The 17,156-nt window shown below is 37.2% G+C and overlaps 1 protein-coding gene and 1 non-coding gene across 10 annotated transcripts in view; one reads left to right on the top strand and one right to left on the bottom strand.

Moving 5' to 3' along the window:
• PCCA (propionyl-CoA carboxylase subunit alpha) overlaps positions 1–17,156 on the top strand; it is a 391,229-nt gene that overhangs the window by 62,809 nt on the left and 311,264 nt on the right. For all 9 annotated transcript variants that reach the window (XM_026493544.4, XM_057307315.1, XM_057307311.1 and 6 more), the window contains 2 exons: positions 3,501–3,614; positions 5,437–5,490. In XM_026493544.4, coding sequence (XP_026349329.1) covers positions 3,501–3,614; positions 5,437–5,490 — 168 coding nt within the window. The remainder of the gene's footprint in view (positions 1–3,500; positions 3,615–5,436; positions 5,491–17,156) is intronic.
• On the bottom strand, positions 14,045–14,152 carry LOC113251589 (U6 spliceosomal RNA). Its single transcript, XR_003314562.3, has one exon. It is a non-coding gene; the product is annotated as a U6 spliceosomal RNA (small nuclear RNA).

Raw genomic sequence — 17,156 nt, 5'->3', positions numbered from 1 at the left:
GACGCTTAACTGCTGTGCCACCCAGGCGCCCCTCAGGCACAATTTTTAACCTGTCTATATCCAAGTGCTTAAAGACATTTGAAAAAAAGTTAATGAGGAAGATGATTTTTTTTTCAGTTCTGTAAGTTGAGAAACACTTTGTTTTGTTAGAATATTATTTGGAAAATAAAAGGTTGGCTCAAGTAATTTTTTTCTATTTAAATAATAAAACTTAAAATATAAAACTCAATGCTTGAGGAGGAAATTAATAATCTTTAAAAACCTATTGGAAAGTTTCTGAAGACTACTTCATACTTAAAATCTTTTTTCTTGGGGCGCCTGGGTGGCACAGTCATTAAGCTTCTGCCTTCAGCTCAGGGCATGATCCCGGCGTTCTGGGATCGAGCCCCACATCAGGCTCCTCCACTGGGAGCCTGCTTCTTCCTCTCCCACTCTCCCTGCTTGTGTTCTCTCTCGCGCTGCTGTCTCTCTGTCAAATAAATAAATAAATAAAATCTTAAAAAAAAATAAAATCTCTTTTCTTTTTGAAACTTGTAACCAGCAATATCCTAGATAATTGATTAGTTCAGTTTAAACTTCTCTGATTGTTACATATTATTGAAGTATATAAAAAGGAATTTACATTTTTCAAGATGTTGAAATTCTTGAAACATAAATCCATGTAGTCAGTGTAGGCAGTGACAGGTCACTCTTCAGAAGAGCACCTACCCGGCTTGAATACAGTTGGTTTTCTATTAGTAACCCAGTGAAATCGCCTCAGACGTTTAGTACAATAACGACAACAAAATTGAAATTTGAGTTTCAAAAGTTTAAAAAATTTTTCTTTCCTGATTGACTCATAAGTATCCCCTTGGTAACTAAGGTAGCAAAGGATTCCAGTTTTTTCTTTCAAATGGCTTTGCCCAGGAATGTTGCTAGTACTGACCCTGGGCTTCACTGTGGGTTTGTTGAGATGCTGGTATAGGCTTCTACCTTTGAAGAAAGGTTTGTTTCTGAGAAATAAAAGAAACCAATCAACCATTTAGAAACAGCATGTTTTGTCTTTTCTTTGTAAAGCTGGTAAGCAGTTTTGACCCGCTTTTGACATTAATTTATTTGAGTGTTTATTTGAACAGAATTGATCATCTGCTAAAATATGTTAGGCACTGAGCTAGATTCTCAGTATGTTTACAGTTTGTAATAACAGGAAACATGTCTATTAAGATGTTAGTTATAAAACAAAAGGATGTGAAATTATATATGCATTATGGTTACAAAATATATTTAGAAAAAAAGACTAGAAGTAAGTCAAAATACTGTTTAGATTCTCTTTTACTTTTTGATGCATGTTTGTTATAAAAATTTTGGACATACAAATATACACATGTATGTGTGTATGTGTCTTTTAATTTCTTCCCATACAACCTTCAGTTCCCATATGTATTGCTAAGATTGGAGAATTTTTAATTTGTGCTAGACTTTCACCTCAAAGACAATGTCTTAGGGGTGCCTGGGTGGCTCAGTTGGTTAAGTGTCTGCCTTTGGCTCAGGTCATGATCCCAGGATCCTAGGATTGAGCCCTGCATTGGACTCCCTGCTCAGCAAGGAGCCTGCTTCTCCCTCTCCCTCTGCTGCTTCCCCTGCTTGTGCTCTCTTGCTTGCTGTCTGTCAAATAAATAAATAAAATCTTAAAAAAAAAATAAGACGATGGCTTAACAATGAAAGTTATTAAATAAACTGCCATCCATGTGTATCTATGAGTTAATAAGCTTTTAGCACATAGCATTGTGGTGGGAGTGATTAAAAAAAAAAAGGATTTAAGACATAACCTCTATCTTGCAGGACCTTCTAATCTGGTGGAGGAGAGTGTCTTAATTATAATAGACATAGTCTTTAAAGCAGTCAGAATAACATTGCTAGGCAGGGTGCAATTAAATGCCAAAATTTGCACTAAGTACCATCAGAATTCAGATTAAAGGAGATTCATCTGGGAAAGACCCAGTGGTAGAAGTGAAAATTTAAGTGTGTCTGTAATAGTAGGTACCTGGAGGAGGATAAAATACACAGAATAAATGTGGATTTAACTTTAGTTTATCCCCACTTGGCTAATGCATTCTTTTTTTAAGGATTGCTCACTGTTTGGTTTCTTCCTTGTAGGAAAAAAACCACAGCCACAATTACAACAATAAAGTTGCTAGTCATAGGAACTGAACTGGACAGAGCACAGTAGAGGAGAAGCTTTCTGGTCTGAGGGGAGAAGAACTTGAGGTTGGGGGGGTGGAAAGCAAGGCAAAAATAACCACAAGGAGAACCTTGCTTTGACCATGGGAATATTTAGGATCCCTTTGCGAGCCTGGATGCTTTTTCTTGCAGGGGATGTTATTAAAGATATTGCAGAGTGTATATATTTGAGTATTTTCTATTAAAATATTGATGTGTAAATCTCTTGGGCACATTGTAATTTTTTACTTATTGAATTGATAAAGATAACTCTGAACTTTCTAAAAGATGACTGAATTGGTTTTATTTTTTGTAGGTTTTATTTTTCATTTAAAACAATATGCTTCTTAAAAATTCATGGCTGAAGAATAGAACTTAGCAGTATTCAACAATATTTTCCATATTAGACGTCATAAATGTCCAGGTAGATGTAGGTGCTCTTGTTTTTATGTCTGCCTTGTAAAGTTTAAACGGATTGGAGGTTCCTTAAACTGGAAAACTGTTAGGGAAAGCCATTTCAAAGATATATGAATCCCGTTTTAATTTTAAAAGAATAGTTTCTTTTAGAAATAAATAAGTTACTCTTTTCAGTAGTGCATGCCTCACCTCAAGCAAAAATAGGTTTAACACATTGTACAGTGAGTAGTCTTAAAAATGGAGCATATATTTCTAAGTTTTGAGTAGGCTTAGAATTAATGCACGTATCAGCTCTTCTACAAGTAAAGGTAAAAATGGATGAAGATCAAATGTGAGAGTATTTGAATGAGTGTCAAGATTTTCTGGCTCGTTGATATTGAGCTCTTTAGTTCTGGACTTTAATTTGTGCCTGGTGCTGACCTGATGCTGTGCAGGGACACTCACTGCATCCCTTCATTCAGTTCTCTAATTATCCCCACGTCCTGCGGAGCTTGCTTAGAACTGGGCATGAGTGCTTGTTAGGAAAATATTGGACTACTCTGGCTACATGTAACAGGGTAGTTTTTGATACAAGATGTATATGTAGATGAACTGAATAGGGGGCCAACGTTGTTTGCAGGGGTTTTATTTAATCAAATTGGTAGGGAATATTGTGTACGTTATCTGGCTAGACAATGATTAGGCTTGTAATAAATGAAAGTCATGGTTAATATAGTTCCTGAGCTGGTATGTTACACTGTTCCTTTTTTACTGCACTTTCAAAAAGAGATCCATCTACCTAAAGGATAAGGGAAACAATCACATTTGCATTTTATGTATATTCACAAATGATGAGAGGTCTTTTTGCTGGGAGCATCTGTTAATGCAGAGATTTGTCTCTTCAGGTTCATGTGAAAATGGCGGATGAGGCTGTCTGTGTTGGCCCAGCTCCCACCAGTAAAAGCTACCTCAACATGGATGCCATCATGGAAGCCATTAAGAAAACCAGGGCCCAAGCTGTGAGTCTGAATGAATCTATCTACTGCAGCTGTTTCATATATAGTGAGCAGAAAGCTAGAGTTTGTATTTAGGAAAAAAAAAAAAAATAAGAAAGAATGATTGAAAATGCTGTTGCCGTTAGTTCATGTCACATGAGTTAAATGTGGCCGAATTCGCTACTGGAAATCAAAGGCTTTGTAGCATCTGGCAGTGTTGGTCGCTGATCCTGCAGGTGGCTGTTGGATTCAGCTTTCACACCAGGGAGCACTTTCAGTTCATTTCCAAATTTGTTAGGGGAAAAAAAGAAAAGAAAAGAAATCCCAATTAGTTTTGAGTATTAACTCTTTCAGTGCAATGAGAACATTAAAAAAAAATTGTGTTATGAATAGGATCCAAAAGATTCTTGTTTAAATTGTTTTAATCATTTAAAAATTACATATACCTGGTTATACTTTCAGAAATAAAAACTATGCAATTGGTAATTATTTTAGTTTGATAATGTCAGTAGAATACACTTAACTTACATGGAGAAATCAGTAATTCTTCCTGTCTCCAGTTCTGTTTGAATGGGGTGGAACCAGGGAAAAAACTGGTTTCTGACATCAGGAATTGTGTTCTATTGGTGCTGTGTGTGTTTTAGATCAGAGAACTAATTATATATAATGTTGCAAACTATGCAGAGTTATCTCTGAAATTGGATGGAAACAGCCAACACCAGCAATTAGCCTGGAGTGCTTCAATTAGTGTTCACATGTCTTGTGAAAGAAATGTCTTAGTAAGATACATGGTTAAGTAAATAACTGAATTCATGAACCCATATTATAGATGTTTACAGTTTATTATCAGAGTTAATGAAGGTAAAACTCTTAACCCTTTAACGATGGCTTGTCAGAATACAGTCTTCCGTTAAATGTTTCTATAAAATGCGATTGGTGGAGTGAAACTCTTCTCCTGTGATGAACTCGTTGTTTAAATTCTGTACCAGGTTCATAAAGCTTAGTTCAGCATTTAAAAATCTCAGATGTGTGACTACTTCTAGATTATGATATTGGCTTCTTGAAAAATTTGGCTTTCCTTATAGAATTGTTTTCCTGGAAATATGTTCAGTCTTGACTGATAATAGAGCAACTAAATTTGGCCAGTGTGATAGGCCGGGACGATAGAACTTAAATCATAGCAACATGGCTTGTGAGAGAGGATAGCATAAAGTGGTTGTGAATGGCTAAGTGGGCCAAGGAGGCAAAGAAGAGTAGATGTTAGCAGGAAAAAAATTCAGTGTATAAAGAAAAAGTAAAACCAGACTTTGACTTTAATTAGTTTTGACAAACCTGCTCGTTGGGTGGCTGAGTGTATTTGTGTTGTCAGGAATAAAATACGTCAGTTGGCTTAGCCAGGTTTTTGGAAAGCAGCATTTCCCGGGACTGTAAAGAAAGGGGAATTAGGCGTTTTTCATCTGTCTCACAAATGATTTCTTTTAACCTTGTTCTTTGACCCACCAGCCATTAGAAAATTCTCCATGCTTGTGGCCAAAATTAGCCTCAGAAAAAGTAGGGAGAGTTCAGGTTGCGTTGAAAGATAGAAATAGGTGGACAGGCAGATTTGTAGGTCAGTGTTCCTGATTACGGTTAGGACAAAGGTAGTGTGCTGCAAGTGAGTATTACGTAGGCAGTGCTTGGAATTTGGGTCTGTACTCAGGAATGTGTGTTGGAACTCTGAGTACACAGGAGAAGTAACCTGACTCCAGCCCCTTGAAACACAAACACATTAGTGCACTCTTTCTGTTGCTTAGAAAGGTTTTGTGATATGATAAAATTGAAAGTGCTTTTTGTTTTCATTTCTAAGGTACATCCAGGTTATGGATTCCTTTCAGAAAACAAAGAATTTGCCAAATGTCTGGTAAGTTTGTAATGAACCAGAATCTGCTAACTTATATTTCAGAAAGCAGTATAATTGTGTTACTTTTATAAATGTGGGTAGTGATGAATTACAGATTTTTAAAAAAAGATTTTATTTATTTATTTGAGAGAGAGCAGAGAGAGAGAGAAGGGGGGGGTAGGGGAAGAGGGAGAAGCAGACTCCCTGCTCAGCAGGGAGCCTGACAAGATGCTGATCCCAGGACCCTGGGATCATGACCTGAGCTGAAGACGGTGCTTAACCCAGTGAGCCGCCGAGGCACCCCTGAATTATAGAATTTTAATTGACCTGTCAATTCTTTGAAAATTATTTGTGAAAAGTGAAGAGTTTTTATTCTGTAACTGAGGCCAAGTTTGTTATATATTGTATGGACTTTTTAAAAATTCAGCTCTTGGGTACCTGGGTGGCTCTGTCGGTTAAGCATCTGCCTTCTGCTCAGGTCATGATCCCAGGGTCCTGGGATTGAGTCCTGCATTGGGCTCCCTACTCAGCAGGGGCCTGCTTCTCCCTCTCCCACTCTCCTTGCTTGTGCTCTCTCTCTCTGTCAAATAAATAAATAAAATCTTAAAAAAAAATTCAGCTCTTCAGATTTGTAGCTAACTATGTCAAGGAGTCCAGTGATTTATTATTACATAAGAGCGTATTGTGGCATTTAAGATCACATCTTACTGCCTTCTCTGTTTTGGGAAGAGTTTATGATCTGAGTCTCTTTCAGATATTACCACCTTGATTGGGTGAATTGAACTGATTTCCCAGGTGTATTTATAACTACATTCAAGATGGTACTGAAACCTTAGTTTTCAGGTGCTAAAATAGGATTTTGAATGTTTCGAGAAGCTGATTACATCAGTTATCCCAGGTGGTATCTTAATTTATTATTCTAATATGTTATGCTTTGTTTCTGTGAAATGCTTGTGTTTCGTTCTTTCAGAGAGGATTCAAAATTATTTATGAATGTAATTTTCTGGATGACATTTTCACTTAAAATCCATAAATTTAATTTGGACAATTTTTAAGAACCAAGAATTCTAGTTTAGAACCAATTGAAAGATTAAAAACTAAGGCGTAAAGATTGATAGAGAAATTGTGATGTAAGGTGACACAGATGGCTAACGGTAACAAGTGTCTGGAGAGGGCAGATTAGGGAGAGCAGCCAGAGGTCTGCATTTACCAGGCTGTGTGTAGTATAACCACATTTTCTCATTTGTATTCTTTTTCGTTATCTTCTTGTTTGAAATTTTGGCTGAGTTCTGTCATTATGTCAGAAAGTGATTTGAATATAACACATACGAATGTGCCTGCACAATATAATGTACTAAATTTAAGTTGTGTGGATGAGGCGGCTCTAAACCATGGCCCATGGGCCGAATGCAGCCTGCTGCCTGTTGATGTAAGTTAAATTTTATTGGCACAAAGTCAAGCTCATTCACTTATATGTATTTGTCTGTGGCTGCTTTTGATCTATGACAGCAGAATTGTGTAGCTATAGCAGAGACCAAATAACCCGCAAAGCCTAAAGTATTTACTGTATGGCCCTTTGTAGTAAAAATTTGCCAATTCCTGGTATAGATGAATATCTGAATCTCCAAGAAGTTAAATGACATGGCCATCATGTTCATTCATGCATTCATTAATCATTAATAAAATGGTTGTTTGGTATCTATGTTTAAGGTATGTGAGAAGGATATAAAAATTAATCAGATGTGTGTCTTGATCATGAGGGGCTCACAGTCAAGTCAGATAATTCAAGTATACAAATGTCTTCAATTCAGGGAAGAAAATACAAAGAAGTTCACATTCTCCTTAAATGAAGATTATTTCCCTCAGGGGTTTCATGTTAGAAGAGTGTAGAATATACAAAGGACTGCCTTCTTTTCTCATGAATTTTCTTTCTGATCTCCTCTCCTCCATTTCCCTTTCTCAGAGCTATGCCTTAGCCAAGCCGGAACACCGTGCTGTTCTCAAACATGGCTGGTTCTTTCGTGTTACATCCTTTTTGTGACTCTTTGCTCATGGGGCACACTTGTCCTCTCCCACATTTCCAATAATTGCGTCTCCTGAAAGGCACAGTTCACATGTTACTTCTACCAGGGTAGTTTCCATATCCCTCTGGTGAGAAGTAATGTCTTTCCTCTGTTTTCTAGACGTGGATTTTTTTTTTTTTTTTTTTTTTTTAAGAAATCTCATTTCCAGTGTAGTGGTAGATGGATTACCATGTTGATAGATTACCATGTTGATGGATAGATTACTATGTTGATGATGATTACCGTCATAATTATTACCATGTTGATGGTGACTTAGCAAGGAAAAAATGGATTTTTTTTTTAAAGTTGGATACTGTGGAGTTCCCTTTATTGTAATACTATATCCTATGTTTGAGATTTAATCAAACATGGAGATTTTTTTCCATTTATTTTTAGTTCCTTTTTTTTAAAAAAAAGTTTATTTATTTTAGACAAAGAGAGGGAGAGAGGGTGGGGAGGGGCAAAAAGAGAGGGAGAGACTCCCTTAAGCAGACTCCTCAATGAGTGTGAGCCCGAAATGGGGCTCGATCTCACGACCCTGAGATCACGACTTGGGCCGAAACCGAGAGTTGGCTGCTTAACCAATGGACTGTGCCACCCAGGTGCCCCTGTCCTGTTTGTTTTAATTGCTATTTAAAGACCCGCATATTTATTTTGTTTGTAGAAAAACTAGTTGTGCTTTATGTAATACGTTGTTGTTTTTAGTTAACAACTATGAATAATTTGATTTTTTTTTCCCCTGAAGTTTTGCTATATATTTGTATTAGAAAGTATACAGTAGGGGCACCTGGGTGGCTCATTCAGTTAAGCATCCGCCTTCAGCTCAGGTCATGATCCCAGGGTCCTGGGATGGAGCCCCACATCGGGCTCCCTGTGCACTGGGCAGCCTGCTTCTCCCTCTCCTCCCTGCTCTTGTGCTCTCTCTCTCTCTCTCTGTCTCTCTCTCAAATAAGTAAATAAAAATTGTTAAAAAAAAAAAGGTATACAATAAATCAAATATAAAAGCATACTAAACTTTATAAGTTTTCTTTACAAGACTGATTCTTTTTTTGTTTGTTTTTGGTTTTTTTTGTTGTTGTTTTAAATAACAGCCTTCACTTGGTGCTCTGTGTGGGAGTGTATTTGTGGGTGCCAGTGACAGCTGTTCTTTATACTTAATTTACATGCAGTGGGATCAGATTACACAGAACCTGTACCGTACCTGATTTAAACAACATCGTACCTTATTTTTGCTTAAATCACGGGAGAGACAAAGCTACAAGAAACCCTCATGAAGAAATTTCAGTAATTTTCAATAATTTTAATGTGTTGAGCCAACAGATTTTATTTCCAGACTGTTTTTCATTCTGTAATTCCTCTCTGGGCTCCTTGTATAGGAGTAATAGGAGGCTATGAGGACTGTTAGAATGAAGAAATTCTTTTAGTTTATGAATGAGCTTTGGATAGTAAAACTACCTGTTCCTGGAAAGAGGAGGTATTGGTTTGAAGAGATTTCGTAGTGTTCCTGGTTACTTTTGTAGCATATATATATATATTTATATGCGCTACACACACACGCACACACACATTTTCCTAGTATTTCATGTTTTAGTGATGCACAGCATTATAAGTTATAGTAATTAGCTTTATGAGAAATTTGTCATATTAAATAACTTGTGTTTCATGTTTAGGTACCCATGTATTTAAAAGATACGCGTGTATATGCATATAGATGGTGAGTTCTATCCACAGTGCTTAGATTTGAGGGTACAGAGAACTATAGCAAGCATGTTAGGTTTGATGATTTTATTCTTTTATTTCCTTTCATTGGACACTTTTAAACAGGGTAAGGAATGTAACAGTAACGAGGTGTAATTTTTCTATCCATTGGATTAACCAAAAATTAAAAAAAATAGCTGTAACATCCAGTGTAGGCAAGTATACAGGAAAGTTGTCTCGTTCTTGGGAGTGTAAATTATTTTAGGGTTTTTTTTGGGGGGGGCAGTGTGCCAGAAATTTGCTAGTATCTATCAAAATTTGAAATGTATATATTCTTTGATTTGACAGTTGCAGTCTTATAAATTTTACCTGCAAAGATAAACTTTAAAAAAGGTTCACTGTAAGGTGGTTTATAATAGCAGAACTTGGAAATAAGTTAAAATTTTTTCATCTATAAGATGAAGAGAATGACCCCCTACCTGCAGGGTTGTTGTAAAGATGGGAAATCGACGTATATAAAGAACTTAGCACACAGTCTGGCATTGCCAGGCAAATCACCTTAATCATTACAGTTAATAATTACTTTAGTAGAAAGAGAGCTATTGAAGAGTTTTTAAGATAATGAGATGGCTGAAATTAGTACCTTTGGGTAATTACTCTTACAGTTTTCATGTGTATTTTCTGAGTTTAGATTTTTTTCCTGTTGAAATTAATAGTTTGGTAGGATTATTACAGTTATCTACATGTGCATAATACTGTAGTTTACCAACTACTTTCGTACATGATTGTTTTCATTCATGCAACACTGAAGCTGGATGTTATTAACGAAAACAGTGACTCAGGTGCAGTGACCTACCAATAGTCATGCTCTGCCAGTAAAAATAAGGACTTGATGGGGCACCTGGGTGGCTCAGTCGTTAAGCGTCTGCCTTTGGCTCAGGGCGTGATCCCGGAGTCCTGGGATCGAGCCCCACATCAGGCTCTTCCACTGGGAAGAGCCTGCTTCCTCTTCTCCTGCTCCCCCTGCTTGTGTTCCCTCTCTCGCTGGCTGTCTCTCTCTCTCTGTCAAATAAATAAATAAAATCTTTAAAAAAAAAAAAACAAAAAAAATCAAAAACAAAAAAACAATAAGGACTTGACCCAGGTTGGCTTACTTTTGGGTTCAGAGAACTTGGGGGAAAAACAAAACAAAACACTGTTCCCTAGTTGGCTAATTTGGAAGGAGAGAACATTCAAGGAGAAGTGAAAAGTAAAGACCAAAGTAACTGTAGCCAACTTAGCCAAAGCTCATTGAAACTTTTCTCCCCACTTTGTTGTAATAAAGGCAGCATGTGGTCAGATTGTAGGAAAATGACTGTTGCATAGGTAGAAACTAGAAGACAGCATTTTGCTATGTTGTTTTTCATCAGTTATGACATTGTAATTCATAGTGTGTTATTAGAGTTAGGAAGTATGTTGTAAGTGCTTGGTAACTAATACTAAAATTCTGAAGTTAGCAAGTTGGCCAATGGTTTCATTTAACAATATTTTTGTTCTTAAGATAGTATAGAGTAAATTTAAAGGGATTCATATGATACCCTATTCACTTGTAGTTGTAAAAACTTTTTTTTTTTTAAGTAGGAGAATAAGGAAGAGGCTTAGACCTTGCAAGTCCAGAATTGGACTGATTTTATCTATGTGGGCTGTGATCTAGGTAACTTACAGAAGTGTTTGTGCATGACTGTTGAAATTTATTTATATTATGCTTAAGAACCTGGGGAAATATGGGGTGCCTGGGTGGCTTAGTTGATAAGCATCTGACTCTTGATTTTTAGCTCAGGTCATGATCTCTGGCTTGTGAAATTGAGCCCTGCCTCCGGCTCCCAGCTGGGCATGGAGCCTACTTAAGTTTCTCTCTCTCCCTCTCTATCTCTGTCTGCCCCCCCCCTTTTGCCACCACCACCACCTCTCCCCCCACCACTGCAGTTTCTCTCTCTCTCTCTCAAAAAAAAAAAAAAAAAAAAGTTGAGAAATGTTACTGGTATATTATGTAGATACAGTTTTAACTATATATGTTTTCTTAACATTAGAGTTCACATTTTAGACACAGATCTCTGATTTTATTATGTCAAAATTAAAAATTTTCAAGAATATAAAATCTTAAATTGGAGTCACATGTGTACGTTGAAAGAGGAGGTTTCCTTCATCTTTGAAACTCTGACCCCCAACTCCCATTTAATTCCCTGGAGGCTACCATTGTACCAGTGCAACCATATTTCTGTCCGTCTGGAGTGAGTGAGTATGTGTGTTAGAATTTTGCTGTTGATTTGTTATGTAGGGTACTCTTATTTGCCGAAGTAGGACTTTGTTTATAAGGATAGAAGTGGCACAGAATATTTCTTGTCTTTCCCCAGGCTCTTAAAAATAGGTATGGAATACCAACCTTCAGATACCACTAGCACCATTCTTATTTTATCTTTCCTGACAATCTCCGGATGTGTTACTATCATCCTTGGTTTTAAGAAGAGAGAATAATCTTAGAAATAAAGGCTTTGCCCAGTGTCACATAGCTGGTAAATGAGAGTGTAGTTTCTAACAAAAGTTAGAAATTCCCAACTCAGTAAATGTTCCAAACTGCTTCAGAGATGAATTGAAACTAGACCAAGTTCTTAGTGTTTTCTGTTTTGTCTTTTGAAATGATAGTTTTGGCTGATGCCTGTTTTTGCTCTTGGAGGCTTTTATCTTTTTGCTCATCCCCCCCCCCCCCATTGGTGTGCCATTTTTAAGGTCTAGAAACAATTATTTTTTTCTGATCTTTTGATCTCAGACACCAGTGAAAGTAACTGTCTTCACTTGGATTTGCTGACTTTATAAGTAAAGTAGTTGAGTGAGCTGGTAGAGCTATAGAACACTCATTGATACCTTTTACTTCTCTGTGATAGACTTATGTTGAATTAATCTCGTCTCCATGTATTTAGAGGAGAAAGTTCAGTGACTCTTTTCTTCTGACAGTTTTGTAGTATATTTGTAATTGTGACTTTTAAATGTTATGTTCAGCAGAATTTATGAAAACCTATGCAAGTAACTTCATAAAACCCTTATCAGAACAGAATGTCCTTTGAAATGTTTGGGAACATGTTTCTTTTCCTGCATGTCGGATTAGTGGTTAGCTTCTAGAATATTTGAAGAATTTGAAGGTGATGTGAGTAGAAATGTTCTAACATGGATACTTGAAAAGGAGAGATCTTCCTTTATTTCTAGGGAGTTTTTTAAGGGTGTAGACAAGGCAAATACATTTAGGATTGTGGGGTTTTGGGTGAATTCAATAGGAAGGTTAAGAATCTGGGATTTTATTAAAAAAAACCCTGAGATTTGATAAGCTTGGGATTTCCTACCCTTTGCTTAAAATTAAAATAGCTTGAGGGGCGCCTGGGTGGCTCATTCGTTAAGCGTCTGCCTTCGGCTCAGGGCGTGATCCCGACGTTCTGGGATCGAGCCCCACATCAGGCTCTTCCGCTGGGAGCCTGTTTCTTCCTCTCCCACTCCCCCTGCTTGTGTTCCCTCTCTCTCTGGCTGTCTCTATCTCTGTCAGATAAATAAATAAAATCTTTAAAAAAAAAATAGCTTGAATTTTATTCTCAAGCTTTCCTTCTCCTCTCGCTCCTTACTGTGCTCTTGCACAGTATTACTAGCACAGTCTGGAATCAGAGTTAGAATTTTTGCTCTGCCATTTTGTAGCTATATGATCTTGGAGAAGTTGCTTAATGTTTAACTCTAAAGACTCTCAAGTGTCTTATGCTTATAGTATGCACACAATATGTGCTTCTCCATCTGACTGTATTGAAGACATGTCTTTTGTAGTCAGCATAGAGGTGGGTTGTACTTTTTAAATCATTCTCATAATCCGTATCTTTAATTGTAGTGTTTAGTCTATTATGTTTTTTGGTTTGCCTTATTTTCTATAATAGGTTTACTGAGATAGAATTCCTGTGTCCTAATAGTCACCGTTTTGTGATAAGCAGTTCAATGCATTTTAGTATTGTCATGGATTTGTGTACCCTCACCAATGCGCAGTTTCAGTAAGATCTTTAACATTTAATATATTGGTGATGAGACTGGATTTATGGCTACCTTCTGTTTTCTTTTCCTGTCTTACTTGGATTATCTTAATTTTTGGAATTCCATTTAAATTGATCTATGAAGACCTTTTCCATTTTTTTGGTGGTTTTTCTAGGTATTGCAATATATATCCTTAACTTTATATGGTCTATTTAGAGTTAATATTATACCATTTTAGGGGTGCCTGGGTGGCTCAGTCAGTTAAACATCTGCCTTTGGCTCAGGTCATGATCCCAGGGTCTTGGGATCGAGCCCTGCATTGGGCTCCCTGCTCGGCAGGGAGCCTGCTTCTCCCTCTCCCTCTGATGCTCCTCCTGCTTGTGCTGTCTCGCTCTCTCTCTGTCAAATAAATAAATAAAACTTTAAAAAAATGTCAAACCATTTTAGGTAAAATGTAGAAATGTAAAATTTTATAGTCCTCTTCCCCTCTCTTTCTGTCAACATTCTGTGTGTTACCGTTGTCATGTGTATTTCATCTGCATATATTATACATTCCATGGGAAAATGTAATTTTTACTCTAAACATGTTTGAGGGGAGTTAGGACATTTCCTTCATTAGTGACCCAAATATCAGTGTGTTGAAGTTAAGATTGGTTTTCATTTTGCTTTATTTTTAGGGTACCTTGAAGAAATGGTTTTAGTTTTGTCTTTTATTATATACATATTTAATTGTGGTATATCATATATAACATAGAATTACCTGTTTCACCACTTAAAAAAATATGGAATGCTTCATTAATTTGCATGTCCTCCTTGTGCAGGGGCCATGCTAATAATCTTTTCTGTTCTCCCAATTTTAGTATATATGGGGCCCTTTTCACCATTTAAAAAGGAATTTGAGCGGTGCCTGGGAGGCTCAGTCAGTTAAGCATCTGCCTTCAGCTCAGGTCATGATCCTGGGGTCCTAGGATCAAGCCCCATGTTGGGCTCCCTGTGCTCAGTGGAGAGCCTGCTCTCCCTCTGCCCCTCACCCCCTCATCTCAAATAAAAAAAAAAATTAAAAAAAAATTTGGGAGAGGGAAGAGTGAGTGAGTGCCTGGGGCGGGGGGTGCTGCAAAGGGAGAGGGAGAGAGAGAATCTCAAGCATGCTCCCTGCTCCTGAGCTTGGAGCTTGATCCCAGGACCCTGAGATCATGACCTGAGCCAAAATCACTAGTCAGACACTCAACTGACTGAGCCACCCAGGTGCCCCCTTTTCACCATTTTTAAGTGTACAATTCAGTGGCATTATGGACATTTACTGTGTGCAACTGTTGCTACTATTCATGTCTAGAAATTTTTCATCATCCCAAACTGAAACTTTGCACCCATTAAACAATAACTCTCTATCACTCCCACCCATACCCCTGGTAAGTAAGGTCTGTTTTACTTTCTGTCTTTATGGATTTGCCTTTTCTAGGTAACTCTTACATGTGGAGTCATAGAGTATTTTACCTTTTGTGTCTGGCTTATTTGAGCATAATGTCCTCAAGCTTCATCTATGTTGTAGCATATGTCAAAATCTCATTGCTTTCCGAGTCCAGTGAAGTCCATGTATGGCTACGTCACATTTTTATCTGCCATCTGTTGATTGTCACCCACCTTGTACATGAGTAGAAGGCTGAAATCATGCTTTCTAATTCTTTTGTATCAACTGAAGCTTTCAGTAGATGCTTGTTAACTATTCAATAGGTGAGAGAAGTTGCTGAATTAAAACTTGAAATTCTGGAAATACAGAAAGGGCACGTTGAGAAACTTCTCTGTGTTTTTAGGTTGTAATGCTGTTTTTAATTTATACTAACTTTGTGAGCTCTTACAGTTGAATTTCACCTATTTATTTGTGTATAACCCCTAAACTTAGAATTCAGTAGGAAAGATTTTTTGTTGTTGTTCTAGTGAAAGTAATAGATTAAAGATTTTGTCAGATTAAATGAAGTACGTTAATTATCACTGTTACATATAGTGTTTCTTATTGCCTCAAATACATTCTAAAATTAAACTTTTAAGTGCATCCTTTCTAAAATGGGCAAAGAGGAAGAAATAATGAGATGATTGCTGGGGTTTTGTTTTTGGACTGGACCTCATCGAAAGATATTGTTACAGAGTTCCTGAGGCACCATATTGAAGCACAGTATGTGATATGCTAATTTGCCAACCAAAGAGTGTTCTGTTCTTGTGTATGCACAATTTCCAACATACTTATGGCATATTTGTTTGAATCCCTGGGTGTGTACACATGTGTATATTTCCTTAGCTTTTTATTTTATTCACATGCTCATTGTTTGGTTCTGAGCTCCCCAAATTTGAGAAACTCTGTACCAAAAGGTAACTGGTGGCCTTTTTAGAGAAGGTATTACCAAAAAATCTGAGTAGGTGACCTTTAAGCTGAGATGCCATGGGAAACAGCATTCTAGTCAAAGAGCAAGGTTTCTCTGACTGTCCTCCTCCCTACTTGGCATTCTTTTCTGGCCTTATAATTATGTGTCATGTCAAGGACCTTTACTTATTCATCTCTGAATTCCTGTTGTTTACCACTTCACTTACTAGTCATAAATAATTCTTTGCCAATTTTAATGGAATTTTTAATATATATTTCTAAATATGAGACAGACTTTTAGAAAGAGGCTTAATTTCCTTGCTGCTCACACCAAGCTCATTTGAAATACATTTTTACTTTTAGAAATAACAAATATTTATTAGGATCTATTTCCTATTTATTTTACATGAAAAAATCTTGGTTATCTATATATGACTGTTAGTATAATATGGCTTTGTCTTCCATACATATTAGTGGTAACTTGGTTTGCAATCTTTATGCTTTGGAGTTACAACTTGGGCCTATATTTATCAGTGAAGTATATTCAGACCGTCTGTGGTTTTTATAATCATTCCTGCTATTGCTATCATTTATCACACCATTTAAAAGCAAAAGCAATGTATTTATTTACTTTTAAAGATTTATTTTTTAAGAGAAAGAGAGCACTAGTACGAGCACGAGTAGGGGTGTGGGTAGAGGGAGAGAGAGAAACTCAAGCAGACTCCTCGCTGAGTGTGGAACACCGTGTGGGGCTCGATCTCAGGACCCTGAGATCATGACCTGAGCAGAAACCAAGAATAAGACGCTTAACTGACTGAGCCATGTAGGTTCCCCAAAGCAAAAGCAATTTTTAAAGTGAATAGTAGAGAAAGATGAAAGGAAATAAGGAATCTAGATAAAGTAAGAGTATAGGTAAGAAGATTGATTGTGACCATGATGCAGATGGATGGGATTTCTACCAATGGATGAAATTGCTACCTTTAGTAGATTGTTAACTTGTTTTGAGTTGTTATTGTATACCAGGCGCTATGCCAAACACTCTACATGTACTAGCTCCATTTGCTTTTTATTTTTAAAACTTTAAATTAAAAAAAAAATTTTTTTTTAAGAGAGGGAGGCTGGGAGGGGCAGAGGGAGAGGGAGCATCTTAAGTAGGGTCCACGCCCAGCATGGAGCTGCATGCAGGGTTTAATCTTACAACCCTGAGATCATAACTTGGCCGAAATTAAGAGTCAGATGCTTAACTGACTGAGCCACCCAGGTGCCCCCCCAATTTCTTTTTGTAACCGCCCTGCAGGTGGATAGTTATGTTTTCACTTTATATGTGTAAGAAGTAAAAGGAAGGTGAGTGTAAGCTAGTTGCTCAAGGTCATACAGCTGTTAGTGCCAGGGCAAAGACTGGAATGCAGGCTTACCTACACTCCTGTACTTGTCTGACTACTACTGGGCTATGCTCCCTCTGAAGGAGAGATTTTACAACTTGTTGCAGAACAAAACAAAACCTTAAATTGTTTTCAACTTTTTTCCTCACC

This window comes from Ursus arctos, unplaced genomic scaffold (genome assembly GCF_023065955.2).
Source record: "Ursus arctos isolate Adak ecotype North America unplaced genomic scaffold, UrsArc2.0 scaffold_10, whole genome shotgun sequence".
In the NCBI taxonomy this organism is placed as follows: Eukaryota; Metazoa; Chordata; class Mammalia; order Carnivora; family Ursidae; genus Ursus; species Ursus arctos.
The sequence above is the reverse complement of the archived record's forward strand: the minus strand, read 5'-3'. Positions and strand labels throughout refer to the sequence as shown.